Source organism: Fukomys damarensis, unplaced genomic scaffold (genome assembly GCF_012274545.1).
Source record: "Fukomys damarensis isolate Sample0158 unplaced genomic scaffold, DMR_v1.0_HiC HiC_scaffold_37, whole genome shotgun sequence".
Classification (NCBI taxonomy): domain Eukaryota; kingdom Metazoa; phylum Chordata; class Mammalia; order Rodentia; family Bathyergidae; genus Fukomys; species Fukomys damarensis.
In genome coordinates this window covers 28,227,135-28,255,101 of record NW_022900949.1, presented here as the reverse complement: position 1 = coordinate 28,255,101, position 27,967 = coordinate 28,227,135, and the positions used below count along the sequence as shown (strand labels likewise).

The 27,967-nt window shown below is 47.6% G+C and overlaps 1 protein-coding gene across 3 annotated transcripts in view; it reads right to left on the bottom strand.

The window, feature by feature from the left end:
* Tamm41 (TAM41 mitochondrial translocator assembly and maintenance homolog) overlaps nucleotides 1-16,291 on the bottom strand; it is a 41,064-nt gene extending 24,773 nt beyond the window's left edge. The window contains exons 1-5 of one of the 3 annotated variants that reach the window (XM_010631476.3): nucleotides 16,010-16,291; nucleotides 14,377-14,559; nucleotides 12,118-12,210; nucleotides 3,555-3,705; nucleotides 2,665-3,197 (exon numbers count right to left, since the gene is read on the bottom strand). In XM_010631476.3, coding sequence (XP_010629778.1) covers nucleotides 2,797-3,197; nucleotides 3,555-3,705; nucleotides 12,118-12,210; nucleotides 14,377-14,559; nucleotides 16,010-16,135 — 954 coding nt within the window. In that variant the 5' untranslated portion in view covers nucleotides 16,136-16,291 and the 3' untranslated portion in view covers nucleotides 2,665-2,796. Of the gene's footprint in view, nucleotides 1-2,664; nucleotides 3,198-3,554; nucleotides 3,706-12,117; nucleotides 12,211-14,376; nucleotides 14,560-15,037; nucleotides 15,157-16,009 lie in introns of those variants that run through there. The other 2 variants (XM_010631468.3, XM_019208603.2) reach the window with 2 other exon arrangements.
* Nucleotides 16,292-27,967: the final 11,676 nt, after the last annotated feature.

Sequence of the window (27,967 nt, the reverse complement as noted above, 5' to 3'; positions counted from 1 at the left end):
AGGTGGGTAGAGGCTGAGCATTGAGCCCAGGGTCTTCACTCCTAGCTCTATCCCAGTTCCTTTTTATTTTGAAACAGGGTCTTGCTAAGTCACTATGTTGCCCAGGATGGGCTTGAACTTGCAATCTTCGTGCCTCAGCCTCTTGGAGTGCTGGGATTGCAGGTGTGCACCCCCACACCCGGCTACACTTTGTCTAACCTTCTGGCATGGTAATCCCACGAAGTGGGTGCCTCCCCATTTTCCATAATCTGAAAAAGGGGCTCGTAAGGGTGTCAGCAGTAACAGTGGTAGCTGGTGTGACCTGAGAGCCATCAGTCACTGCTCAAAGGGTGTGTCAACTGGAGGATGATGAGACAACACATCGATGTAAGCATCCCCAGCCTCCTCCACCCAATGCCTGTGTTTTTCTTTCTTTCTTTCTTTCTTTTTTTTTGAGACAGGGTCTCACTATGTAGTTGAAACTGACCTGGAACTCACTATGTAGCCCAGGCTGCTCTCAAACTCACAGCGATCCTCCTGCCTCAGCCTCCTGAGTGCTGGGATTACAGGCGTGAGCCACCATGCCCGGCCCAATGCCTGTCTTTCACACATGCTGTCTGGGGCACGTCTTTAGGAGACATTGGTTTATAAGCACGCTGGGGGCCCGGGAAGGAATACGTACCCCCGGGACGCTGGTACTAGGACCTGCCGCACTCAGGGACTGAGACAAGGACCTTGCCGGCCTGTTTCTCCTCTGTAACCCGGGGCTAGAGCACGGCACCCAAGCAGAAGGCCATCGTGAAGATGAAGCTGTGGTGAGACCGGAACTATGGGCAGCAGTTCGGCACTGGGTGACAAAAGCTGTTTTCTCCACCATGAACTGAGGGCTGCAGTCCCACTGAGCCACTGCTTCCCCTCAGCCCGTCTCGTCTTTCCCATCCGTGTGTTTCCTGGGCTCCCAGGGACTGCATGTGCTCCCCAGCTCGGCACGCCCTGGAGCAGAGGCTACCTTGGGTTCTTCAGGGTCTGGGAAGCCGGTTCATCTGATAGTTGTTAAATCAGGATCCTGACCACTGCTGGTTCGTCCTTAGAGGAAAGTTCAAAGTGGACTCCTCTTCTGTGAGGACTGGAAAGCTTTCTCTCCAGGCTTTTTATTTTGAAACAGGGTCTTGCTAAGTCACTAAGCTTCTCCACCTACCCTGTTCTCACCCACATTTAGAGCAATGTTGCCATAAATGGGAGCCCAGAGCTAAGGGATCGTTAAGGGCTGCGTAAGACCGCCAAAGCTGTCACTACGCTGGCAGCAGTCATGGTGCCAGCCTCGGCTGGTCACTACAGGCTGGAGCCACCCGTGTTCCCTCGGGGAGTAGCACTGATCCTCACTGGTTAGGGACCATAGGTAGCTCTAACTGGGAAAAGGTGGGGAATGTCCAAGTTGTAAATACAGGTGAGACCAGAGGGCCGTCTAAATTTTGGAATGTTCTGAGAGCTTGAGACACTCAGACGGCTCGCCAAAGGGACAGAATTGGATCAGTGCAAGGAAGATGGATTTTCAGAAGCCTAGGAAAGACATGAGGAAAATCTGCCTTTCAACAGATGGCCCAAGGCAAATCTCATACCCAGGAGATTCCCTGAGGGCCTTGATCCTTTTCCACCCCTCCTAGTCCAGTGCCAGGAAATATCAGATGTGGCCTTGGCACAGTCAGAAGTTTGCTGAAGGAAACCTGGGGCTGGGGTTTGCTCAGTGGTATAGCACGTGTGCAGCATCCATGAGGCCCTGGGTTTGATCCCAGCCCCAAACGCAAGTTGGTGAAAACAGGTGTGTTATTTGATAAGATTCTTTACTCGTGTTCACAACTTATAAAGACAAGCCGGGTGAGGTGGCCAGCCTGGCTGAACAGTGAGTTCAAGTGAGACACTGTCTTGAAAAACCAACCACAACAACTAAACAAGAACTAGAAACCAGAGGGCACCACAGTAATGTTGATTATGGGGAAAATGGGCAGGGGGAGGAGGAGGTGGTGGTTGTTCTGGGCCCGCATGGCACAGTCCTGCATCTTCTTCCACAGAGCCAGCGAGGCTCCAAAGGCTCCTGCTGCATGCTTCCTCCCACGGGCAGCGGCCAAGGACGTACTGACACGGGCCTGCCAGGGCTCTGCCACTCAGAGCGGTGGACACTACCCAAGGCCGTGGTAACAGCTTCCTATCCAGTGCTCTGCCGCCCTACTAGCTGCAGTTTTAGGAAGAAGCAGGGGAATCAGACCTCTGCGGTCTCTCATAGAAGCAAATTTCCACAAAATCTCTCTGTACTGGGACTCGGGAAAGTAAGGAAGTAGACTCTGCAATGCTTTAGGGTGAAGTTCTCTGACTCATACTAAATTTGGGTAGGTTTATTTAAGAAAGTGCTGGAGATTGAACCTAGAACCTTATGCAAGTTAGGTAAATAGTTCTAGTGCTGAGTTAAACCCTTACCCTCAAACTCCTCTAAGTAGGGGGTACTTAGTTTTTAGTGTTTTTTGGTAAGAATAGGACAAATTTATTGAAAGAAAGAAAGCTTTCTAAGACAGACAGAAGGGGGACTGGAAAGTGGACTGCCTGTTTTGTTTCGAGATAGGGTCTCTCTTTGTAGTGCAGGCCAGCCTTGAACTCACAGCGATCCTCCTGCCTCAGCCTCCTCTGTACCACACTTTTTCTTTTAACGAATTTGTGTATATGTGTGTGTGGTGCTGGGCTCAAACCCTGGACCCTGCACTCATTAGGCAAGTGCTCTACCCCTGAGCTGCACGCCAGCCCTGCAGATGAGAGCTGGCACTGAGCCTATCTCAGAGGTGATGCTCCTCTGGTGGCAGTGAGGGTGCAGGGCCCGGGGCTTTGTCCTCCTGCCCCACCCCACTGTGCCCTTGTTTCTTTGACTACACAATGTGTTGAAAGGGAAAGAAAGTTGACATTTAGATAAATAACAGACAAACGAATGAGCCAGAAAGGAAAGCTCTTCCCTCCTGTGGAGGGCGAGGCGGGATTGGAAAATTGGCACTTTGGCGCCATGCTGGTAAAGACTGGTTTGAGTGGCACCATCAGCAGGCAGGATGGTTTGACAAGAAGCAGGACATCTTCATGCTCCTCATGCAAAAGGGACGACACACTGCCAAGAGGGGTGCGTGTCACTGCATCAACGCCAGAACTGCACATCCTGCGAGGCGTGGAGAGGCGGAAGGGCTCTGCAGTAAGAGGGGACGAGGCCCTGGTTCAGTCCACAGCACCAAGCCAAAACCACAGCCAGGAGAGACAACAAAGCGTGAGCACAGGACACGATCCTCAATTGGACCATGTGCTGAGGAAAAAATGCCACAAAGGACATTATCGGGACAACGGCACCTGGGCACGGACTGCCAACTGGACACCAACACTGGGTCAGCACTGCCCATGGCAGAGGAAGAGCGCACACGGAGGGACACGGCACAGACCCGCTACGCTCAAGCAGTCCAGAAAAAGCCAACATGGAAGTCACTGTGGGACTCGGGGGAGCCAGGACATGGGCAGAGCCTAGAGGGCCGGGCCGGCACCCCACCACTCACCTGCATAGGACAGCCCCGCGATCTCCACGAACAGCTCTTCCTCGGAAAAGCTCTCGGGGAGCATGAGGAAGGCCGCAGTCACCGCGCTCCTCAGGTTCTTATCCAGGGCTGATCGGAGGGTGGCGTCCTCATTCATCGCTATAATCTTCACCTGGAAAAGGCAGGGCGGTCAACAGAAAAATTCCAGAAGCAGCGCTCAAGCCATGAGGATGGAAGCCAGGTGTGTGCGATCACTGAGCCACGGCCCCAGTCCGCCCCTTGCACAATCGCCCAAGCAGATCTCAAACCCATGGCCCTCTTGCCTCAGAGCCATGGGTTTATGTGTGCCTTGGACCTGTCCCAAACACCTACCACCACAGATCCCCGAATGTCAGCTCAGCTGACAGATACTTGTTATTCTAGTAAGTAACCCCAAATCTCCCCTCTTAGGCCAAAGTCAGGGAAACCACGACACAGAAAAGATCACAATGCCAAAGAACACAAAATTAATATTCCTTTAAATGAGTAAACTCACCATGGGCCTTTTTTTTTTAAACACAAGGTCTTACTATACAGTCCAACTCTCTATGTAGCTCAGGCTGGCCTTGAACTCATGGTGATCTTCCTGCTTCAGCCTCCCAAGTGCTGGGATTACAGGTGTGCGCCACCACACCTGGCACCACAGGCTTTCAACAAGCAAAGAACATCCTTTGAGAACTTTAAATATTTTTTCTATTGTTCTTCACTTAATTTTCTAGTGGAACAAGGCATTTTATTTCTTTAGTTAGAATGAATCTCTCTTCTTGCCTACATATAAGCTGGGCCATTCATGCTGTATTTCATGATTTGTGTATACACTGATTTTGAACTTGACTAAGAACAGAAGAGAATTAGTTAACAGACAAAATCATGGATTTGGCAGACAGGACCAAGCTGAAATCTACTACTCCACTAGCTCTGTGAATCTGAGCCAATCACTTAACTCCTCGGGCTGTAAGTCCTCACCTGTAAGGTAGGGCTAACAGATCTGCACCCGACAACAGTCTCAATGATTAAGTATAATAAACACAATGTGCCAATGTATAAAAAGGATTTTTCTTCTAGATATCCCACAAAAACTGCTCTTTGACCCTCCGTAATTCCAGCAAAACCCAAGGTGCCGCAGTCTGTTCAGAGATACTGTTTTAAAGCTTGCACTGTAATTAAAAGAAAGCGTTCACACCTCAGCTCCATCTCTCCCCAGCTCCTTGTCCACAGGGAGATGCAGTGAGCTCCGCAACAGCCCTCACTGGAGGGAGCATCCTGGGTGCTCTGGGTGTGGAGGGCACACTGCCAGCAGGTTCCCAGGAAGCTGCGGCCTCAGGACTCTCAGACGCTCTGAGGGACAGCTTGTCACAGCGGTGACACCGACACACCCCTGCTGGAATCTTCTCACTGACACCATCCATAGAGGAAAGGGCCTGGCAGGCCCTAAGAGGGCTTCCTGTCCGCAATGCACTCTTCCTTTCTCAGCCGTGGGGTGCTGGCACTAAATCTGCCTCCTTCCACAAAACAGGGGCTAAGGTGCCTTTTACAACCAGCCTAATTACAACCAACTTAGGTTACAACCGGAATTTTGGTTTTAACTTATGACCAAACTCTTGAGTTACAACCGGAATGCTGGCCGCTTGTGCTTCCAGATGGCCCCAGAAACAGATTTAACCCTTGAATAGTCCTGCAAGGAGCATGACAACATCCTTTCCTGTGCGGGGTTCACTGAGAAATCCTGGGCCAATGTCTCTCTAAGGACACTGGGATCTGCCTGGTAGAGTATGGCCTAAACTTAAATAGGAGAGAGACTCTGAAGGCAATTGATGAGCTTGAGTTGGTTACTGACCAGCCAGCTCTTGGGAACGAATTGAGTTCTTGAGTCAAGGGTCCACTGTAAGGTGGCATGGAATAGACGGTCTCCAAAATGAAATTTCAAAAACAGCAAGGAAAGAAGAGACGTTATCCCAAGGTAGAGCTTTTTTCTTTTTATTAATACAAGAAGCGGTACTGTAAGACACAGAACTGATTTATAAATCAAGCTCAACAACCTAATTCTGCCTTTCACCTGTGTCTTGTCTTCCTGTGGGAAGACTCGTAGCAGCACACCTCACGTCTGGCTGCGTGCTGTCTCCTGCCCACTGTACTGCGGCAAGGACTTTACAGACCTCAGGGAAGCGTCCCCTGCCTGTGAGGTCAGCGGTCAGTCAGGAGAGCAAAGATGAGGGGCACGCAGGAGCCCTAACTCCTGAGGGTGCCTAGAGAACTGATGGAAAATGGCACAAAAGCAGCCTTATCCTCTGCAAATCAACTCCTCAAAATCCTGAGTTATTCTCATGAATTCAGTTAGGGACGCACCCTGATTAACTTCTTTTTCTTCTTGGAGACAGGTCTTGCTATGTATATTCCAGGTTGGCCTTGGAATCACACTGCAGCCCAGCGCCTTGAACTCTTGGGAGTCCTCCAGCCGCAGCCTCCCACAGACGGTGGGATTACAGGCATGCGCCACCACACCACCTAGCTTAATTTTTATCTTGACAGATGACTGTAACAAAAAGAAAAAAGATTTTCTTTTTTGAAGTGCCAAGAATTGAACCCAGGACCTGGCATGTACCAAGTAGGCACTCTACCGCTGAGCCACGCCCCAGGCCCCCAACTGCAAGGTCCTGTAATAATAAGTCTCATGCTTATTCCTTGACTAACTTTCCAAAGCCTTGTGTTCCATGTGCAATCACTGATCTAGGAGTCCAATTTCTTCATTTTATTGGTGGAGAAACTGAAGCCCAGGGAGGTTAAATGTTCTCCTCAAGAGAAGTAGCGGCACAACAGGCCAGGGTCCCGTGCGCTGCGCCGCCTCTCTGTCCCCACCTCTGCTTGGTCAGCCTTGTTCACTAGGTCCTTCTCACAGTCCTACAACCTCTCCCTGCCCTCCTCTCTCTCTCCTCATCTCCATGGCTTTAAACCTGGTAACACTGAAGCTACTCTGAAACAGCTAACATTTCAAAGACACAGAGAAAAGAATCAATTTGGGAGCATTTTCCTCGTTACCAAAATCCCACTTGTTCTCCGAGAGAGTTGTTCCACTTAGACTGTCAGATGGCAGCTGGTTTGCTTTTTTTTTTTTGGTTTTTTTTGAGACAGAGTCTCACTGTGTAGTTGAGAATGACCTGGAACTCACTATGTAGCCCAGGCTGGTCTTGAACTCACAGCAATCCTCCTGCCTCAGCCTCCCAAGTGCTGGGATTACGGCATGCGCCACCGTGCCCGGCTTACAGCTGGTTTGCTATTTAAGATTAAGAAAGCACAGGGCTGAAGATTTAGCTCAGGGGTTCTGCCACCTGCCTTGCAAGCACAAGGACCTGAGTTTGATTCCCTGGTACAAAAAAAAAGCACAAACACTAGTGTCCTTACTCAAAGGAGAAGTGTGAACTGGGAAGGCTCCACTATGTGATGTGGCTCTGCCCAGCGAGGTGGGCTGGAGTTCGTCTCGGAAGCACCATGATTTGTGTGTGGAGGGCAAAGCCAGAGCAGCTGGAAAGAGAACAGAGGCCCCGGCCCGAATGGCACAGATAACACTAGTGCCACGCCAGGGTGCGAGTCTGAACTGCAGAGGGAAAGGAGGGGCAGTGCTTGAAGTGGTTGTCAAAGGAGAGATTTGTGAGGCTGAAACGGAGAGAAAGCCACACACAGCTCCACCGAGTCGGTGGTAGCAACAGACCAGCGAATTGCAAACACAGTCTTCATCACACACAACACAACCCTGCCTTGCTGTGACATACTCAACCACTCCCCAGAACTCTGGCCAGGAGAGGGACTGTGCCTGACATTCCCTGGAGGATGATAGGGAAACCTGAATGGAGATCCAGGACCTGCTGGACAGGACCCAGGGACAACAGCCTGGGTCTTTTTATTCCCCCTGGTAGCACCGAGAAGAAACTGTGTCTTTTTGGTAGTGAAGGGAATGGCCCAGCTCTGTGCTTTGAAGGCTGGAGCCCAAAGTTGGCAGGCAGCCCGGCAAAGCTCAGTCTAGGAAGGGAGGCTTCCTGATTGCCATTTGGGCATCTTGTTCCCCTCGGATTTCTCTAACTACAAAATGTAAATCACTAAAGCTACAAACCCAGGACAGTTACACAATTGCAAATATACTGAGAAACAAGGAATCTTATGCTTTAAATGGTTGAACTATACATAGCTCCATAAAGTTGTTACAAAAAATAAAGCTGAATGATTAGCCAAGAAAATACATTGCAAGGAATACAGTATAATCAAGGTGGCAAAAATATCAGTCAAAGTGAATGCTTTTGAGACTCAAGCAAGCTGTGGGGCCAAGGCAGGAGGACTGCTTGAGCCCAGCAGCTGGAGATCAGCCTGGGGAAAAGAGTGACACCCACCCCATCTAAAAGAAAATTCAACCAGACTAAAACCATACACACAAGCAAAATCATCTCAAAACAAACACTCAAAACAACATGAGTCACAAAAATCTGAAGTTATGTTACATTAACCAGGAAACCCATTACATTAGTTTAAAGCTTTTTTTTCCCCCACACTTACAAAGGCTTACCCACCATGTTCTATTAAATACTTAAAATTCCATGGTTCTTAATGCTAAAAGCATTTGTAAGGTTTGGGCTGTGGCTCAGTAGTAACCTGCCCAGCAATATACACACGCACGTGTATACACACACACTCATACACACACAATCACTGACACAGGAATTAGGGGAGTCCTAGACATAAATCGATATATCTCCTCAATCACAAGGTAAGCAGGTAGTAAAAGTATGATAGAGTTTAACCGCACTCAACTTTTCCCAGAAATATTTGTCTTTTAAACCACTTTAATGCCTTTTAAAGATTTAACTTGCTAGTGATTGAGAAATCAAGATACAGATAATTCTGGAGGTTTGGACAATGTAACTCCTTTTAAAACAGAAACAACAATTCAAACTCATATTCCCATTATTCCTTCCTAAGACATCTACCTATTTTTTCTCGTACAAAATGCTCCGTGCCAAGCTGAAGTTGGCGGTGCACACCTACAATCCCAGCTAGGAGGGAGGCGGAAGTAGGAGGTTCTGAAGTTCCAGGACAGCTGGGGCAATTTAGCAAGGTGCTGTCTCAAATCAAAAATAAAAAGGGTCAGGGTGTGTCTCGGTAGCACAGCACTTGCCTGGTACATGTGAGATTATGGGTTCAATTCCCAGTACTTTGTGAAAGAGAAAAGAAAAGAGAAATAAAGAGAGTTAAGATAGGAAAGGACACCATCCGGGTTCATCAGACTTGTGGGTTCGCCTGATGTCTGCTGCCACCTAGAGGTAAGAGCAGTCAGGCGATCAGGATGGCCCCGAGGCCCAGCCAAGAGCGATTCCCAGGGAAGGGTGCAAATGACCATTCATCACTTCTGGTTTTTGAAAGACATCATAAATTTTCTTCTGTTTTGTTTTGGTGTTGAGGACTGAGCCCAGGGAATCACACACAATCATCATGTGTTGTCCCAGTGAATTATACCACAGCTCCCCGCCTACTCTTCATAGGCATCAGGGATAATCAGTCATCATTAATATTTTCTTTTCTAAATTAACTGCAGGTGCACAGTTTTGCCTAATACGACTATAGCTGCTCCTTCCTGTCTTGAATTATTTTTATCTTAGGAGTAGTGTGAGGTAAAATTTGGGGTCAGGGGTGAGGGTCAGGAGCTGGGTTCAATACCCAGGACCAAACAAACACAAAATAAAAAAAACCTACACCACCACCAAAAAGCCCAAACCAAGAAACCAAAAAACCCCAGGTAATTTCCAGAGCTGACCTAAGACCTCATGGCATTTCAGGTTTCTAAAGTCCAGTTTTTAACATTTTTTTTCAAGGTTTTTTTTTTTGTATCTGGGATCAAACTTGGGTCCTTGTGCTTGTGAGGCAGGCGGTGGCACCACTGAGCTAAATCCCCCGCCCTTAAAAATTCTAAAACATTCAATTCAACCTCATTTTATCTAAAAATAATTGAGGCGACCAAAGACAGAAGGGGACACTGTACTCTGTGCCTGAGTGCGGGCCTCTCAGACCCTCACACATCAACGAGAGCATCCTGAGGTGTGGGGACGGGCAGGGACCAGGGGAGCTGGCATTCCAAGCTAACCATCTGTGCTCTCTCCAGCTCCACCGCTCTCTTCCGGCTGTCAACGCCTCTGTGGCACAGGCACGGCAAGCACTGCTATCCTTCTTTTTTGGTACTGGGGATTGAACTCAGGACCTTGTGCTTGCGAGGCAGGTGGAAGAACCACTGAGCTAACTCCTCAGCCCTGCTATCCCCATTTTACAGACAAGGTCACCGAGGAACGGAATGTCCATTGGCCAAGTTCACATAAACAGCTAATAAGCAGCAGAAATAAATACAACCCAAGGCTTCTAACTCCACATTCATTTTCCTTCCTACCAACTTACACATTTTGTAAATTTAAGAAAACCTTGCAGCTGGTGTGGTGGTGCAATTACAAGAAAAAGAATGTTTTTACTGAAGTAAACATTTAAACAGTAGACCACACATATCAGAAGGGCACAGCCTGACAAACTTCTTCAAATGCATACACATGTCTCCAGACATTTTAATGAACTACACTATCTTGTGCGCTGGCTCTGGGGAGAAACCCAGGGCCTTGTTTCTGTTAGGCACGGGCTTACCACCAGGCCACATCTTCAGCTTCAATTTTTTTTTCTTTGCTTTTGGTTTTTTTGAGACAGCTTCTCACTATGTAGTCCAGGCTGGCCCTGACCTCATGGTGAGCCTCCTACCTCAGCCTCCTGAGTGCTGGGATTATAGGTGTGTGCACCATGCCCAGCTTTCCAGCCTGAATTTGAATCTTAGGTGTGTCTTGTCACCAGTTTAAACTGGAGAGTTTCACTTGGGACACGGGCAGCCCAGAGTGGGAGAACGCCTGACCTGTGTGTACTCTCAGCTGCTCAGCTCAGCTCACCTGATCTACCAGCTGCCTAGCCACTGGCCACTAGCCGTAGTCCACTGTCCAGCCGCACCAGTCCTTGCCCTGCAGCCAGCCCCGTGGCAGCCCCACAGTACATAGGCCCTGTGCAGCAGCGGCACTAACGTTGATCTTGGTTCTATCCTATGTACGGGCGCCTGTGGCAGAATTCTTTTGCCAGGGACTTAATGTCCCCTGGAATCTCCGCCCTTAGCCTGAACCGTTGTGCAGCCACCCTGGGCTTCCTTTTCCCTACAAGCTGTGAGGCAAGGGAATCCTGACCCACACACAGCAATAAAGAGGTTTTCTTAAGCCAAGCGAGCTAAGGTTGTGCAAATCTCTAATTTTTTCTCCACTGCCGACTATAGAAAAGCAGCAAGCCGTCACCCTTACAGGGGACACCTGAGAAAACCCGAGTACTCTGGAGCCTGAAATTCTCGGACACTGCAACGAGTTTTCCACGGAAGTGAGATCAGCGCTGATGCCCTGACGTGGTGTTTTCACCAAGAGAAGAGCCTTCCTCAGGAAGCTGGGAGAAGGAAGGAAGAACGGGGGCGGGATATGCAAATCCTCACCTCCCACCTTTCCCTGTTTCTGTTTCTATCACAGCCAGGGACAGTTCCTCCCCAGTCTCCCCCAGTAGTGTCCCTAAGGGGCCAGAGGCAAGGCCAGGCTGGGTGAACCCCTGCTGCTCTGGAAGGAAGGTGGCCCGTGAGAGAGGGGACCAGGACCTGTCTCTCACCCAGCACCTCCTCTGATGCCAGGTGAGGGGTTTTCCGTCACCATCCACCCCCCATTCCTCACAGAGCTGCTGTGCGGGGCCTTCCGACCCACAGGTAAGAAAGCTCTGCCACATACAACTGCCTCTGGGCTGAGCAGCTGTAAGCAGGGCTTCCTGCGGGCCAGGCCCCCAGGTGGTCTTAGCAGAACGGCTCCCCATGCTCAGGAAGGCATGGGATGGACCAGCAGCACAGACACTCCCCAAGCCATGCTGCTTTAGGGTGGGTGCATTACCTGGGCTTAAGTCGGTTACTGGGTGGAGGAGCTCAAACCTCTCTTCACTGGCTGGTTCCCCTGGAGACCAGATCCTATCCTGAAGCTATTATGACCCTTCCAGGGTCACCCAGGGCTGGGGTGCAGCTTGGTAGATGCTTGCCCACCATGGGCAAGGCCCTGGGTTCCGCACAAGAAAAACAAAAGGAGGGGATGTCACTCAGTGGTGCCACACCTGCCTGGCAAGCACAAGGTCCTGAGTTCGATCCCCGGTACCAGAAAAAGCAAAACAGAAGAAGCCAACAAAGCATACCAAAGACACCTCACTAGTATAGACAGGAACTCAGATGTGCATGAAAGGCACTGGTTAGCCCATCAGGAATGCCGAGGGTTTAGGAGGCTGTGAGGGAGACCACACAAGCTTTTACTGTGTCACGCTATCACACAGCATTATTTGCTGATGGATTTTGGGGGATGAGGGCATGACACTCATTTCCACTTGCCAGAGTCCCATCTTGGGGCAGTCACAGGACCAGGGCTCAGCACGAGGCCATGTGGGGTGGCCACCAGAAATAGGCTCATGGACTCACCGGTTTCTGGAGGCGGCCAGCGATGTACAAGTTATTCCAGCCAAGCAGGTCTTCAATCAGAGTACTGGTGCTGATCACCCCGTACTTGACAAGCTGAAGAGAAGGAAATGGACATGAAAAAGAGCAAAATCCCAGGCTGCTGCTTACACAAGTACAAGATAGGAGGACACTGTTATGGCTGGTGTTCAGGTGTCCCCCAAAGCCTCATGCTTTCTCAGAGGTGGCTGAATCTAGCGTGTGTGACTGATTCAAGGTGGGGCTAGGCCTGAGGGTACTGGGATTAAGGTTATGAGTACTACCAGCCCTAAGCAGTCTGAAGAAGACAAAAGGGGCAGAAAGACGCTCATAAGGTTCCTTGCTGCTTTGCAACCTTAGGTTCTCCATGAACTGGTGCCCCTCCGCCAACGTGTCACCCTGTCTTGGAGCCAGGCAATTATGGACTGAAGCCTCTGCAGACTGTGAGCTAAATAAACCTTTTCCTTTGTCTCAGCAATGAAAAAAAAAAAACTAACTAACACAGACACAGATCAAATTCCTGACCAGAGTAGCACCTTGCCTTCCACAGCCGCTCAAAACGCCTACCTGTGACCCAGCATGCAGGAAGCTGAGGCAGGAGGATCTTTTTGAGTTTGAGGCCACCCTGGGCTACACAGTGAGTGCAAGTGTAGCCTGAAAGACATAGCAATAACTTGTCTCAAAAAACAAAAACCTCTACCTGTGAAAGCCCCTCCTCCAACAGAACCCCCAAGACCAGCCTGGCCCCTGCAGCACGTGAGGTTAGGTAAGGACGTTAATGTAGGTCCAAGTGATGTCAAGGCAGAGGGGCTCCTGGATAAATCCAGTCCTGGTCCTCACAGACTGCAAGGGAAGAAACCAGTAATTTCCTCACAGTTTGAGAGGTAAGAATGTAGTTAATGCTCCTCATTTCAGAAATAAGAAAGTGAGGTCCAGAAAGAATAACACGCTTAACGTGTCACCAGAAATGGCAGAGTTAAACTGGGTGGTAGGGCTGGCTGCAGTTCCAGGCTTTTGTGGTCCCAGCTACTTGGGAGGCTGAGGCAGAAAGACTGCTTGTGCCCAACAGTTCAAGCTCAAGGTGACACTGGAAGCCCACTGTAACCCCCGCCCCTTAGAACTGCAGTCCGGTCGGCCAGTGTCCCTTTAATTACAAAGTACAGAAAGTTTCTCTAAAAGTTTTCTCTGACATCCTCCACATAGTAAATTTCTCTGTTGCTGTTCACTCTTGAAAACGTTTATAATTACAAAGCAACACCCCAAAATAAAACCTCTTTCTCAATGCTAAACAGACAGAATTACGGTCAAGTTCATGTACATAACAGTATGCATTAACCCTGAAAGGAGATTTCCCAGGTTACAAAGTCCCATCTGTGTAAACAAATGTTTTTAGATTCACTTTGCTAAATTTCAGTATCAAAATAGCTTCCTTGGGCTGTAAATACGTAATAAAAAATAAAACATAAAGCCCCAGTGACGCACAGTGATGCCCAAACATTGGCTTACTGGAGCTTGTAATGTTGTTTGAAAATTACCACAGATAAAATCTGCATATTAACCACAGAGGGTGGGGTGTGGTGGTGCACACCTGTAGTCCTCGTACTCAGGAGGCTGACAGGATCCAAGTGAGTTGGAGGCCAGCCTCGGCTACATGGCAAGACCCTGTCTCAAAAAAGAATTAATTACAGAAGAAGAACAACACTCTGCGTTTTGGTGGTGGCAGTGGCAGGCTGTGCACAGTGACGACCTCTGCCCTCCTGTCTGGCCCCAGGACTGCACAAGAGCAGGCGCGATGGTGCACATCTGCAATCCCAGCACTCAGGAGGCTGAGGCAAGCGGATGGCCTGAGTTAGAGACCAGCCTAGGCTACACAGTGAGTTCAAGGCCAGCCTCAAATACATAGCAGACCCTGTCTCAAAGAAACAAAACAACAAAAAAGCCCCCCACCAAAAAAACCAAATTTTCCAGCAGAAAATAAGAAACTCTGGTGTTGGGACCTGTAGTCTGTGTGTGCAACAGATTACAATTTGAGAACCACTTGGTGAAAGTCAGTCATATCCAACCACCTTCTCAAACCTCCATCACAGTCAAGGGGAGGAGAGGGCCCTGCCCCTTGCACTGTCCTGGGTTCAAGACATCCAGCCAGGCTGCTTCTTGCCTTCTTGAATACACATATTTCACCAGTATCCCATTAGTGAAGGGTAGAACCTCAACCCAAATTAAGATAAAGAGCCAGGCACTTACCCTGCCGTCACACAGGATCAGTGGATTGTAGTAAACTCCAGCGCCATAGTTATTTTGGACAGAGGAGATCATCTTGGGCCCCAAAAGTTTTAAGAAAGAGTAGTGGCTCCAATTCCTCTTCAGGTTCTTTGAATGCCACGCGACAGGGTCATCTACCGTGAACACAAAGTCCAGCATGGCGTTCTGCAGAGAGAGAGGTCAGCATTACCTCTGAGAGAAGCAGCTGGAGGGGAGCTCTGGAGGATGCTGCTACTGTGATTAACACAAGATCTAGGCCTGGCACTGGAAACATGAGGGAGCCTTTGGGACCAAGCAGAGCCTTCTAGTCAACAGTGACACCACTTAACGTGTAGTGTGTCAGAACCGTGTACAGGCTTTACATATAACATGCACAGTAACTCATTCCAACTCCCAAACAACCCCTCGGGCCCATCTATTAGGCCTAATTCACAGGAAAGGAAACCGAAGCCCAGGGTAAGCACTTGGCCCAAGGACACAGAGCTACTGAGTGGCAGCCCTAAGAAGGGAGGCCCCAAATTCTGTGTGCAGAGCCCTTAAGATACAACTTCAGCTAAATGCAGCAAAGGTGCACCCCTTGACCAAATTAATTCACTTGGGCAAACTCTGTAAAGCAGTCAGTAAAGGGAAATAAGCTACTCACTAAGCACTCTTGCAGTAGCTCAAAGGACCCTGCCAGGTCCTAGCGAGGATGAGCTCAGTCTACTGGGCAGCAGACACAATGTATTACTCAACCAAATTGGAAGAAGAGTGCACAACGGAGTAACTTCGTTTGGAATGAATGAATGGTCCAGAGAACACGGAGACCATTTCCTGGCGACATCCTGAAGAATGTATGGGTGGAAGTACATGGGTAAGCACCAGACAGAGCAGGGAGTCACGTCAGGGGAGCCTGTGGACAGGGAGGCAGTCTGACACTGCTAGAAAGGAACACACTTATGTGGTGCATCTGAGACCAGAAAGGGCGGTGCCGGTCATGCCTGCAGTCTTTCCTGCAGGAGTGAGCTGAGCTGAGGCAGCAGAGATTAAGGGTGGAGAAAATCTTACAGGAAGCCACAGCAGGACTGGAGGTGAGGAAGGAAAGGGTATCAGCGAAGGTACCCAGGCTTTGGACTGACTTAAGGGATCTCAATGTTGGACTATAACAGACTTGTTCATTTAAATGTAGGGAAGTAAGAACGAAGGAAAGGGTCTTTTCTTGGAGGATTTCCGGGTCTGCTCAAGGGAGAAACGTCTGTGAAAAACGATGGAGTGGCTACCCAGAGGCTAAGGTCCACTCACTGCGTGACCCACAAACCACCGGTGACACTTAAGATTTGGAAGAAGCCCGCCAGCATGGTGGGGCATGTGTAATCCTAGCACTGCGGGAGGCTGAGGTAGGAGGATCTCAAATCTGAGCCCAGGATGGGCAGTTTAGTTAGACCCTGTCTCAAAAACAAAAAGAGGGTTGGGACGCAGCTCAGGGCCAAGCCCTGGGTTCCATTCCCTGTACCAGGTGTTGGGACTCATAGCTGTTGTCACACTAGGCTGCGCTCTGCGCGGTGACACGTGGGCACAAGGGGACTGGAGGACACGCCGCCTGTGCACGGTAGGTCCGGCTCCGGGCCGGGCTCACCTTCTGGTCTGAACTGGGCCCGGCCTGGCGGTACACCCCGGAGCCGTAGGCGAAAGCCAGGCTCAGCTCCTCGGGGAAGTGGGACAGGATCCTGCGGAAGGCCACCCCCGAGCTCTGCAGCGCCATGGGGCGGGGAGGGCGGGGTAGGGACGGCTGACTGGGGTGGGGACCTGCCCACACCGGAAGTGTGACCCAGAGAACCCGCCAGAGCTGCCGGCGACCCGACCCGGAGAGCTCGCCCTGCGTCGGGGAGCGGGGCGGTGGCCACGCCGGCTGCGCTTCCGCCTCTCGGCCCCTCCTCCCTCCAGCACGCGCCTCGCACGCACAGAGAGGGTGCTCTCCGACGTGAGCGAGCGCAAGGGCTTCGCAGCGGCCCCTGGTGGTCGGAGGAGCGCGCTGCAGGCCGGAAACAGCAAGTTGGCGTGGGTGGTGAGGGCATCAGCCCAGGAGTTGGAGGCCAGTTTGGTCAACGTTGTGAGACCTTGTGTCAAAACAAAACAACAGAAAGAGAGAGGGAATGGGGAGGAGAGAGGGAGGCGGAGCGGGGGAGGGAAGGGAAGATGGATGAGAGAGGAAGGGGGACAGGGAGGAAGAGAGGAAGGAGGAAGGAAGGATGGTTAAGGCTGAGGGTGTAACTCATTAATCGAACACTTGAAGAAGGAAGTAAGAGCTAACACTTTCTCACGGTGCCCCATTTTCCAGATGAAGCCAGGCTGAGGGAGGTAAAGCAATGTGCTTAGGATCATATCAGCCTGTAGCAAAACTGGTGCTAAAACTCAGGACTGGCTCTGCCTTGAGCTCTTTCTGTAATTCCGCTCTGTCCCCAAAGGCTTTGAGCAGGGATCTGTAAGGGTCACATGTAGCCCCGGAGGGTGTGGGAGGAGACACAGGGAGTCCAGTTGTTAGGAAGCCCTCACCATAATGCTACTGTGAACTCACAATGGCTGTCCTGGTGGAAGAGAGGGGATGAAAGAAATTAATTCACCTGGAAAAGGGATTATGGGAATTCACACTCTGGGTAGGTGCTGAGGACCCTGCGAAGAATAGATCAGAGTTGTTACCTTCGTGATTCCCCAGGGCTTTGGAGGAGACGCAGCAAATCGGAATATAATATGCAGTAAGGAACACTGCGCCCAGCACTTAGAGGGAATGGGTGTCCCTCCAGGGAGGGAACCTTCACTGTTCCTCTGTGGTGTGTAGGGAGGGAACGGACTGGGGAAGACACGATGGCCACCATGCCAGATTTGGAGCCAGGTTTGAACAATGGGAAGAAAATAGGTGAGAGAGATTCTACCATGGTGTCAATTATAATAGATACCAGCCGGGTGTGGTGGTGCACACCTGTGATCCCAGCACTCGGGAGGCTGAGGGAGGAAGATCCCTGAATTTGAGGCCAGCTTCGGCTAAGGCTAGCCTGAACTGTGTTGTTGCATTAAACAAACAAACAACACTGGGGCTCTCCTGGGGCGTAGCTCTGTGGTAGTAGGGAGCACATGCTTAGTTCGGGTTCCAGATTTAGGACTAGAAATAATAATGATAGTAATATATCACGTGTTAAGCATTTGGCTATGCCCAAGAAGCACTTTTTATATTTCTCTTTTCAGTATTCCAAAGGTACTGTTGAGGCACGTTCTCTAAGACGATCATCATTTTTCACACCGGGAACCAGAGATCCTGAAAGGAGAAGCGCATTTCCCAGTCACACGGTCAGGAAAGCATTAGAGCTGGGACTTGAACCCAGGGGCCCCTTAACTCTGCAGGCCAGGCTCCTCCCTGCTATACTTGCTTCTGAAATGGCTTGGGAGACAGAGGAGGAAATGGGAAATAAGCTATATTTAAGCCATCAGCAGAGATCAGGAGCAGGGGTGACAAACGCTCCCCAGGAGACAGCAGGAAGGCAGGGGCAGGACGCAGTGGTACCTGGTGAAGCACAGGGTGGCCGACCCCGCCTGCAGGGCCAGAGGGGCAGCCACCCCACTGGGGGGCTGCAGTGAAGCCCCTCACCTGAGGACGGAGTAAACCACAGACCAGCCACTGCTTTCTTTTGCAGTCCTCCTCCTTCCTGTGGAACTATTTCAACTCTTTATTCCCCCTATTTGCAAAAGGAATTTGTGCTTATAAAAACGTAAACATGACAAAATATGCCTATCGTTCCCCAGAGGTAGTCCCAGCTGAGCTTTGGTACACAGTCCTCCAGGTATTTTTAATGAACATATTAACATGAGAAACATTTAAAAATAGAATCATGTAATAGCGTAGTCTGCAATTGGCTTTGTTCCCCCAATTATGAGGACTTTTTTTTTTTTTTTTTTTTTTTGCAGGGTCGGAAATTGAGCTCAGTCTTGTGTATACCAGACAAGCGCTTCCCGCTGAGCTGCGCCCCCAGCCTGTAATAGGGACACATTCTCCTGTTAGCATATGTGGCTCTCATTTTGTTTATTAGAGCAAACTTTCCTAAAATACAGATGTGCCATACATTATTTAAACCTTTTCATATTGATGGATACACATTATCTCGAGACGACTCCTTCCTCCTCCTCCTCCTCCTTCTGCGTCTTCCATCGCCTCCTCCCCCTCCACTCCCCACCCCTTCCACCTTCTCTTCCCCATTTTCCTGTGGCACTAACCCAGGCCTCATGCATGTAAGGCAGGTGTTCTGCCCCTGAGCTGTGCTGCAGCCCTATTTTTCATTTTCACACATGCACTCAATGCTACACTGTGTGTGTATATAATTTAAAAGAATATGTATTTTCTATTGTTTTTCCTTTTCGCACGTGCAAGTATTGCTGTAAGATCAATTCGTGGGTCCAAGTGTCAGCACACTGCTAAATTCCCTTGCAAAAGACAACACAGATTCACACAGCCTCCCGTAGGGTTCAGCCCCTGCTATAAATAAAGGCTCTGTGATGTTCTCCGCGTTCCTCCTTTGCTGGTGTTCACAACTAATTATCAGCCGTTTTCATTTGCACAAACACAGGCGCCTCTGACGTGGCAAACCCTCCACCCGGAGAGTTCGGCGCTCCTCTGGGGTACATCCTGCCTCTGCCATGAGGAGCGCACGTTTGTATTGGGCAGCAGAAGTCTCCCCCTCCGCTTTCAGTTGCCCACTGCCTGCTAGTTGGAAGCTATTAAAAGCCCTGAGCTACTCTGTAATCACTTTAGGGCTCTGTGGGAAAGCTCATCCTGACAAAATCAAAAACATTAGAGACCATTGCAAGATAAACGCCGCTCCATTTGAGCGAATGGCGGGCTTTGTTCTCCTGGTTTATCTCACAGTTCTTATTCTTTAACAGTGACCTTGCCAGGCTCGATTTCAATAGGAAAAGGATCACCTGTTTTTTTTTTAAGACCTATAAAATGTCTATAACTTTTTTCTAAAAGTTTATGCCTTTTCCGCTCACCCCTCACACCCAGCCAGGGGTTCTTACCATTACACACACAGGCAATGCACCTGTGGCTGGAGCGGGACGGTGTCTGATTGCCCCTGCCAGGCCTGTACAGGCTCACCTGTCCAGGTGTCCCAGCCTGGCCAGGTTGACAGCATCCTAATACATCTCTAGTCTCTCATCAGGACTCTGAGGTGTCACCTGGCTTTGAACTGAGGCCCCAGGATTTTTGGCTTTGTTTTTGTTTTGACACGGGATTTTTTTTTGTACTGAGGATCTAAGTTGGGACCTTATGCCTGTGAGGCACCGGAACCATGAGCTAAGTCCCTGGCAACATGGGATTGTATTGTGTAGTTCAGGCTGGCCTTGAACTCACAGTGATCCTCAGCCTCCCAAGTGCCACCTCACCCAGCAGGCCCCAGGATTTAACAGGGGACCTCGCAAAGTATGATTTAATGTCTTTGTGCCCCTTTCTCCATGTATACAGCCAGGACTGCAGTGATACCTCATTCACAAGACTAAGTGGAACTGTGTCTAAAAAGTCCATAAAAGCAGCTGCCGTGCAGGAAACTGTCAATAAGTGCTCTCCATCTTCTTCTTCTTTTTTTTCTTTCCTTTTCAGTGCTGGGGATGGATGCCAAGGGTCTCTTATGCGCTAGGCAAGTACTCACCACTAAGCCACGCCCTAGCCCACTGGAAGGACCCCGGCGTCTACCTTAGCAAGCAGTGGCTGCAGCCACAGGTGTTTCTGTCTGATGCTCCCAGCCTTGTCTGCGTAGGAGAGGAATTTTCACAGGAGGATAGGATAGTGCTGGCCCCTGGCACAGACAGAGATTAGCATGGATGGGGTCACCGGGTGTCTCCTGTCCCCAACCTTCCATAGTCCGTGCCACATCCCTTCCAGCCCTGCTTAGCCACACGATGAAACCTGGATGGTCGTTTTCCTCTTATCTACCTGCTGTCTATTTTAGAGACTAAGATTATCATGGCTTCAGAGGGAAAAGAGTACATTTAAAACTTCCCAGCTCTGTTTCCTAGTCCTGACTTGGCCACTTATTTTCTGTGACTTTGAACAAATAGTTCTGTGCCTCAGTTTCCACAAGTATAAGGGGGGATAATGAGAGCTGTCCCTCACAGGGTTGCCATGACAACTAAGCCGGCTATCCTACTTAAAGTGCTTGGAACAGTACCTGGCATACAGTAGGTATAGTCTGGGCTAGTTACCATCACCGCCAGCATCATCATCTATTGTCTCTGAAATTCAGGCAAGTCAGAAGCTGCCCTTTTATTTTTTCCCTTTTCCCTTTTTTTTGTAGTCAGGGTCTCACTATATAGTTTAGGCTGGAATGATCTCACTGTGTAGCCTAGGTTTGCCTCAGACTCATGGTGATCTTCCTGCCTCAGCTTCCTGAATGCTGGGATGACCAGTGTGCACCACCACGCCTGGCTCCAAGCAGCTGCCTGTTTTATGTTGTTGTAAAAACTGGCTCTCAATTTTGGGAGAAATTGGATTGATAAAGAACTCAGAAGGGAAAGCATTAATTGCTGTATGCCGGGTCTGTCTCCAGCTGCCAAGGTCTGCCCCAAAGTGGATTTGGTGTTAACACCTAGTATTTGGTGTTATTTGAAAAAGAAAACCATTCTACACTCAACTAACTTTGGGAAATTCTGGATTAAGTAGAGACAAATGGATTTCTGTGCTGTGGGATTTCTCAGAGGATTGATATATTAATAAGTATTGTGTCCCTTCAGAGGGAAAATAGATCATGAAGCATTTCCCAGTCTTCCTGCTTAGGATCCTCTCCAACTCTCCTCCACCTCTTTACTCCTTAACATCTTCTGAGATTAATACTTTGTGGCATCAGTTTAGAAAATGATGATGACAGTCACTCCCTCATCAAAAAACTGTCTTAGTGCTCCAAGCTAATTAAAGCCAGTTTCCTCAGACCTTCTCTGTCTGACAGCCCCAGAGCATTCCATAGCCCGAGAAACTGTTGAGTTTCCTGACATATGAATGGCTGTTATCAAAGGACAAAATGACAATGGTTTAGTTTAAACGTCTCAATTGGTTTTATTTTTGATTATAGAATCAGGCAACATTTGTTACATGCTGCGCTTGATCTTAGCCAAAAGGCTGAGAAGCGAAAACATTTGTTCCATAAAGCAGAATAAATATACCAAGGAGACAGGTGAAAGAGGTTGGTTTTATAGACACAGAAGGCTTGAAAAAAGCAGATGCCAAAACCAAAAGGGGATTGATCTTTTTAAGTTACTTTCCTTGTAAGCTGGGACAGGCAGATAGAACAATAGAAACAGAACTGATCAGTTACTATCAGGTCACTTCAAGTTGCATACCGGGGTGTCTTATTTACTTTCTCATAATTGGGACAAAATACATGACACCTATAGTTAAAGGAGGAGTTTATTTTAGCTTAATCTGTAGAGGTTTCAGTACATAGTCAGCTGGCTCCAAGGGAAGCTGGCATAACAGAGGAAAGTAGCAGAGGAGAAACAGTCCATGGCAGGGCAGGCAGGGGGCAGCAGGCAGTAGCAGCCCTTTCCCCCACCTAGGCTACAAGACTTTTGGATGGTGCTACCCACCCAGAGAGTGGGTTCTATCTTCAGTAAATTCATTCAGCCATTCCCAGAACTATACTAATTCCAATCAATGGACTAATTTAGTACCGTACACCCTTAATCTCAATATCACATGCCCTAGATCCAGACAGCTCCAGAAAGCCCATCTATGAGCACATGAGGCTTTGAGGGGCTACATAACAGTAAGAATAAAGGCAGAGGGATTTCCTTATCATGGCAACTGAAATGGGCTTGTCTGGCAAATTGGCTGTTACCTCTCTCCTGATTTCTCTTCTCAAAAGCTCACATTAGGAGCCAGGTGTGGTGGTGCACCTGTAATCCCAGCCCTCAGCAGGCTGAGGCCAGGAGGAGTGCCAGGAGTTCAAGGCCAGCCTGGAGTACATAGTAAGACCCTGTCTCAAAAACAAACAAACAAAAAAGGATAAATTTTAAGGCAACCCATTTTAGACCCCTCTTGTCTCCCAGGATCTATTCTTATTCCCCAATAAATTTCCCTACTTTTTTTTTTTGAAGGGTACCGGGTAAATTTCCCTACTCTTAAAAAATAAATCTCAGATTATACACAGTTTAGTTTCAGTTGGTGTTTTGGAACTTTAGCGTGAGTGATTCCATTTTGATTTTTTAATCTTGATGTACTAGGAGATTTGTCCAAAACAATGGACACCTGTAATTTTAATTTAACACTTTTATAATCTGTGAAGCTAAAAACCCAAGAGTTTCTGGGCTTGATTCTGAGGATGCCTGTGTGTCAAGCCAGAACAGACAAAACACTAGGTACAATCTTATTTAGAATAAGGATGTCCAAAGCTGCAGGGTCTGAGTACCTGGCACCTCACTATTTTGGGCATCTGGGCCTCTTCAGGAGCAGAAGGATGGACTGAGACATCCCTAGGCTGGTGCACAACGCTGTGTGACATAGTCAGCAGCATATCTGATCTTTCTTTCCAGCCCTGGCCCAGAGTTCTTAAAGGCCTTGGAATTTCCTGAGTGAAAGGAGTATCTTTCGTTATTCAAAATGGCCCATTTTGAACCCATCTACACTGTTGGTGGGATTGTAACCTAAGACAACTGCTATGGAAATCAATATGGAGATGCCTCAAAAAACTAAAACCCAAAATCCCATTTTGCCCAGCTATTTCTCTTTTAGATATCTCCCCAGAAGAGTTAAAGACCTCAGGGGCTGGGGATTTGGCTCAGTGGTTCTGCTGCCTGCCTTGCAAATGCAAGGTCCTGAGTTTGATTCCTGATACAAAAAAAAAAGAGAGAGAGAGAGAGAGAGAGTTAAAGATATCATATTACAGTGATCCATGCATACCCATGTTTATAGCAGCACAAATCACAGTAGCTAAATCTTGGAATCAGCCTATATATCCATCAACAGATGAATGGATAAAGAAAATTTATACACAATGGAGTACTACTCTGCCATAAAAAGGATAAACTCAAGTCATTTGTAGGAAAATGGATGTACCTTGAGACCATAACGTTAAGTGAAATAAATCAGACACGTAAGCTTAAATAAATCACATGGTTTTTCTTATAAAAGAAACCCAAAATATAGATAAAGAGCAAAATAAAAGATAGCTGTTAGGAAGTAGGGAGATTTTTTTTTCAAATGGGATGGGCAACAAATGAAGGGAGTGAGGAAAGAGAGGAGGGAAATCCCAACATTACATTTCACTAGAACTAGAGAGAACAATACAAATATTCATTTGGAATCAGAAGAGACCTAGAATAGCAAGAGCAATTCTAGGCAACAGAGATGTGGCAGAGGGTATCACAATCCCCATTTTGAAACTATACTACAAAGCCACTGTGATTAGATAGCATGGTACTGGCAAAGAAACAGGCCTGAGGATCAGCAGAATAGATTAGAAGATGCAGAAACATCCCCTGACATACTCAACCACCTCATTTTTGACAAAGGAGCCAAACACCCTCTCTGGAGGAGAGATAGCCTCTTTAAGAAATGGTGTTGGAAAAACTGGATTTCAACTTGTCAAAGATTAAAACTAGATCCGTATCTTTCACCATGCATTAAACTAAAATCCAAGTGGATTAAAGATCTAAATATTAAAACAGAAAGACCAGGTGGGTGGCTCACTCCTGTAATCCCAGCACTAGGGAGGCTGAGGCAGGAGAATCGCTGTGAGTTTGAGACCAGCCTGGGCTACATAGTGAGTTCCAGTTCAGTCTCAACTACATAGTGAGACCCTGTCTCAAAAAACAAACAAACAAAAAAACCAGAAACACTGAACTTGCTAGAAGATAAGCTAGGCAGAACTCTTGAAGGCATCGGCATAGGAAAGGACTTTACGAGCAAATCCTCAGTAGTCCAGGAACTAACACAAAGAATCAACAACGGGGTTTTCATCTTTTTAAAAATCTTCTGCACTGCAAGAGAAATCACAAGCAGAGCTAAGAGACAAGCCACAATGTTGGAAAAAATTTTACCAGTTGTTCCTCAGACACAGGTCTACTATCTAGAATATATAAAGAACTAAAAAAAACACCCAGACCCCCCCATATAAATACACAATTCAAAAATGGGCATCTGAAGTGAACAAACATTTCTTAGACAAAGAAGTAAAAGCAGCAAGTAATCATATGAAAAAATCATCAACATAAACATCACTGGTCGTTCAAGAGACGCAGATGAAAGCAACACTGAGATTCCTTCTCACTCCAGAAAGAATGGCTGCTATCAAGAAATCAACCAATAACAAATGCTGGCAGGCTTGTGTGGAGAAAGGAACCCTTCTCCGTTGTTGGTGGGAGTGCAGAGTGGAAATCTATATGGAGATACCTCAAATAACTAGGATTAGAAGTCCCATTTGACCCAGCTATTCCTCTGCTGGGTATCTTTCCAAAAGAATTAAAAGAATCATACCACAGCAATAAATGCTTACCCGTATTTATAGAGGCACAGTTTGTAATAGCTAAAACTTGGAAACAGCCCAATTGCCCATCTACTGGAGACTGGATAAAGGAGAAGCATTTTTTCTATAAAATGGAGTACTACTCAGCCCTAAAGAATGAGAAACTAGAGACATTTATAGCTAAATGGATGCATATTGAGGCCATTCTCTTAAGTGAAATAAATAGGACATACATGTATAAATATCAGTTTCTCTGGTGTGAAAAAGTAAGTGTAAATAAGGATTAAAATGTATAATTGATATTGTGTAATAGATAGAAAAGTCTAAAAGAGCAGAGGAAGTGGGAGGGACAGGAAAAAGGTAAAAAGGGAAAAGAAAAAATATGTGAAAAGGAAAAACATGGAAACAATGTCTTTGTAAACAGGAAAGGGAGGAAGGGGTGAGGGGAGGGCTGAGGAATGGGGAAAAATAAGAACCTGATAAGTCATGTGTGTGTGCAAGATCCCAGTGATGAATGTCTGTGTGTTGTATACCTAATATGTACCAATAAATTTAGTAAAGATTACAAAAAGAATTGAAAGAAAAAAATGGAAATAGAGCTTTTGCAAGGGCTTTTTGCGAGAGCTTCCTTCTTTCCTTTTCCTTTCCTTTCTGTCTTTCTTTTCTATTATGTAGATTTTTTTATTAGGTTAAAGAGACAGAGTTTAGGTCACGATTGAATATTACATTTTGTCAAATTCTTTTTCTGCATGAAGTGGTTGGATCATAAGGTTTCTCTTCATCTCTGACATTTTAAGCTTCCCTCTGCTATCATTCTTTTCTATTTGAAGAAGTTCTTTTAGACCAAGTATGCTGGTAATGAGTTCTCTTTGTGTTCCTTTATCTGAGAGTGTCTTTGTTTCCTCTTCATTTCTGAGGGATATTTTTGTTGGATATAGAACTCTGTATTGGCAGAATTCTTTCTCTCAGGACTCTAAATTTTATGGGATTTGGTCTCAAAAGAACTCTGGTACCTTTATTGAATGTAACCTCATTTCTTCATCTGCAGAACCTGGGGAGTGAGAGGTTACAGGATTTACAATGAACTATTTATCTTCCCACCCTTATACTTTGAGAGGCACATCCACTACAGCAACGGTAGTGAACATATGACGCATGTGTCACACCCATGTTTACATCATTCAATACTGGAGACCTCTGCAGTAGGCTTCAGTCTCCTGCTCAGTGTACAATGCAAGCCTGAGGGGGGAGGAACATTAAAAGACAGAACTAAGACAGACAGAAAGTTGGGCACTGGTTCAACCAATGCCAGTGCAACCAACAAAGATGCTGGCCTGTCCAAGCCATTGATTTTTATTGGTAATCAACTGGGGTAAAGGCAAGCTACGTGTGAGAATAGGACCACATGTAAAGATGTGTGGTCCGTGCAGTTTCTATGGAAATTAATGTAAACAAGGGTTGTGAAGGGCAAGACAAAGCAGTCACGCATTAGGAACAGAGTAGACAAAATAAATGATTGTGATTAGAACATTATCCTTCTATTAAGAAGGTTTTAGCTGTGGGAACAGAATTTGGATGTGAATTACTCTGGCCTCAGCATGTGGGTTTTGGCTGGACTCACTTCTATAAACAAGCCACTTGTGGGGTTAACTCTTTATAGCCTGCACTACTTTTAGTCTGCTTTGGGCATAATCAATACTGCAGTTTATGGCAATTCAAAGCTATAAAAGGTTTGCCATCACTGACTAGACTGTTTTCTGCTATAAAGTAGAGATCTGCATTTAAAGTAGCTTAAAATAAAATTTGAGGTGGCTGGGAACAGCCATTCCAGGAACTTGGGTGGCTATGGGGAGTAGACGGGATCAGATATTGAAAATCACGAGAGGATCTTTGAAAATGACTTTGGAGGGTCTCAGATTCCCTGAGACTGCAGGTGGGGAGGGGGTGTGATCAGCCTATGCACTCCTACTCCCAAGATAAAATCACTGAGGTATGGCATTTGTGTTACGCCTTCAAATTTAAGACCAATGACCTTCACTGAGGTCTTAGTTACTTTCTTATTGCTGGGATAAAATGCCTAACACCCACAAGTTAAAGAAGGAGAGGTTTATTTTAGTTCACAGTCTCAACTCACAGTTGGCTGGTTCCAAGGCAGGCTTCACAGAGGAGAAACAGTCCATGGCAGGGTAGGCAGGGAGCAGCAAGGCTTCCTTCTTTCTTTTTCTTTATTTTCCATCCAGGCTGCAAGCCTATTGGTTGGTGCCACTCACACCCATTGTAGATCTTCCCTCCTCAAAGTCAATTACCTATGCCCAGAACCATGCTAAACCAATCAGTGAAATAATCCAGTATCAACACCCATGTTCCAGTTATTCCCAAAAGCCACACTTACGAGCACATGAGTCTTTGTGGGTACATCTAGATGTAAATCCTAACAACGACCAGTATGCTGTGTATATGCATCTGTGCACATATACAGCACACGTGTGTGCCCCCACACATCTCCTATCTATATTTGGGGGTGCTTCTCGTTACTACCACAGAAAAGTTTGAGCAGCCCCACACAATTTCCCCTTGGGTTTCTTCTCCCCACCACATGTGCACATGGCAGGTGCTAACAGGACCTTGTGTTGGAGCCATGGTGACGGAGGTGCGGCCATCTGGGCCCCATAGCATGGAAACCGGTCATAGGGCCCGTGCTTATCTGCTTTCCCTGTGAAAGTGAAGAAGGGGGACAATCACATGTCCTGAGCATTTCCTATGGGCCTCCCAGGGCTAGGTGCTTTGGCATTGTTTCTCACTAACTCTCCACCACAGCTCCAGCAGGTGTGTGGAAGAAACCATGAACAGAGGCGGAACTGAGGCTCAGAAGATGGAAGTCACAGGTTTAAGATCACAATCACAATCATGGCATGGCCTGCAAGCCACGAATAGGCTTTACCTGCCAGGATGCTCTGCAAGTGCTCGCAGACCAGTGACAGCACCTCCTTCTGCAAGCACCAACTTCACACTTGGCATACACAGCCCAGGACCCGGTGTGGTGGGAGGTGACAGGGACATCCTGGCTTGGTAACAGAAGGGAGCTGTAGAAGCGA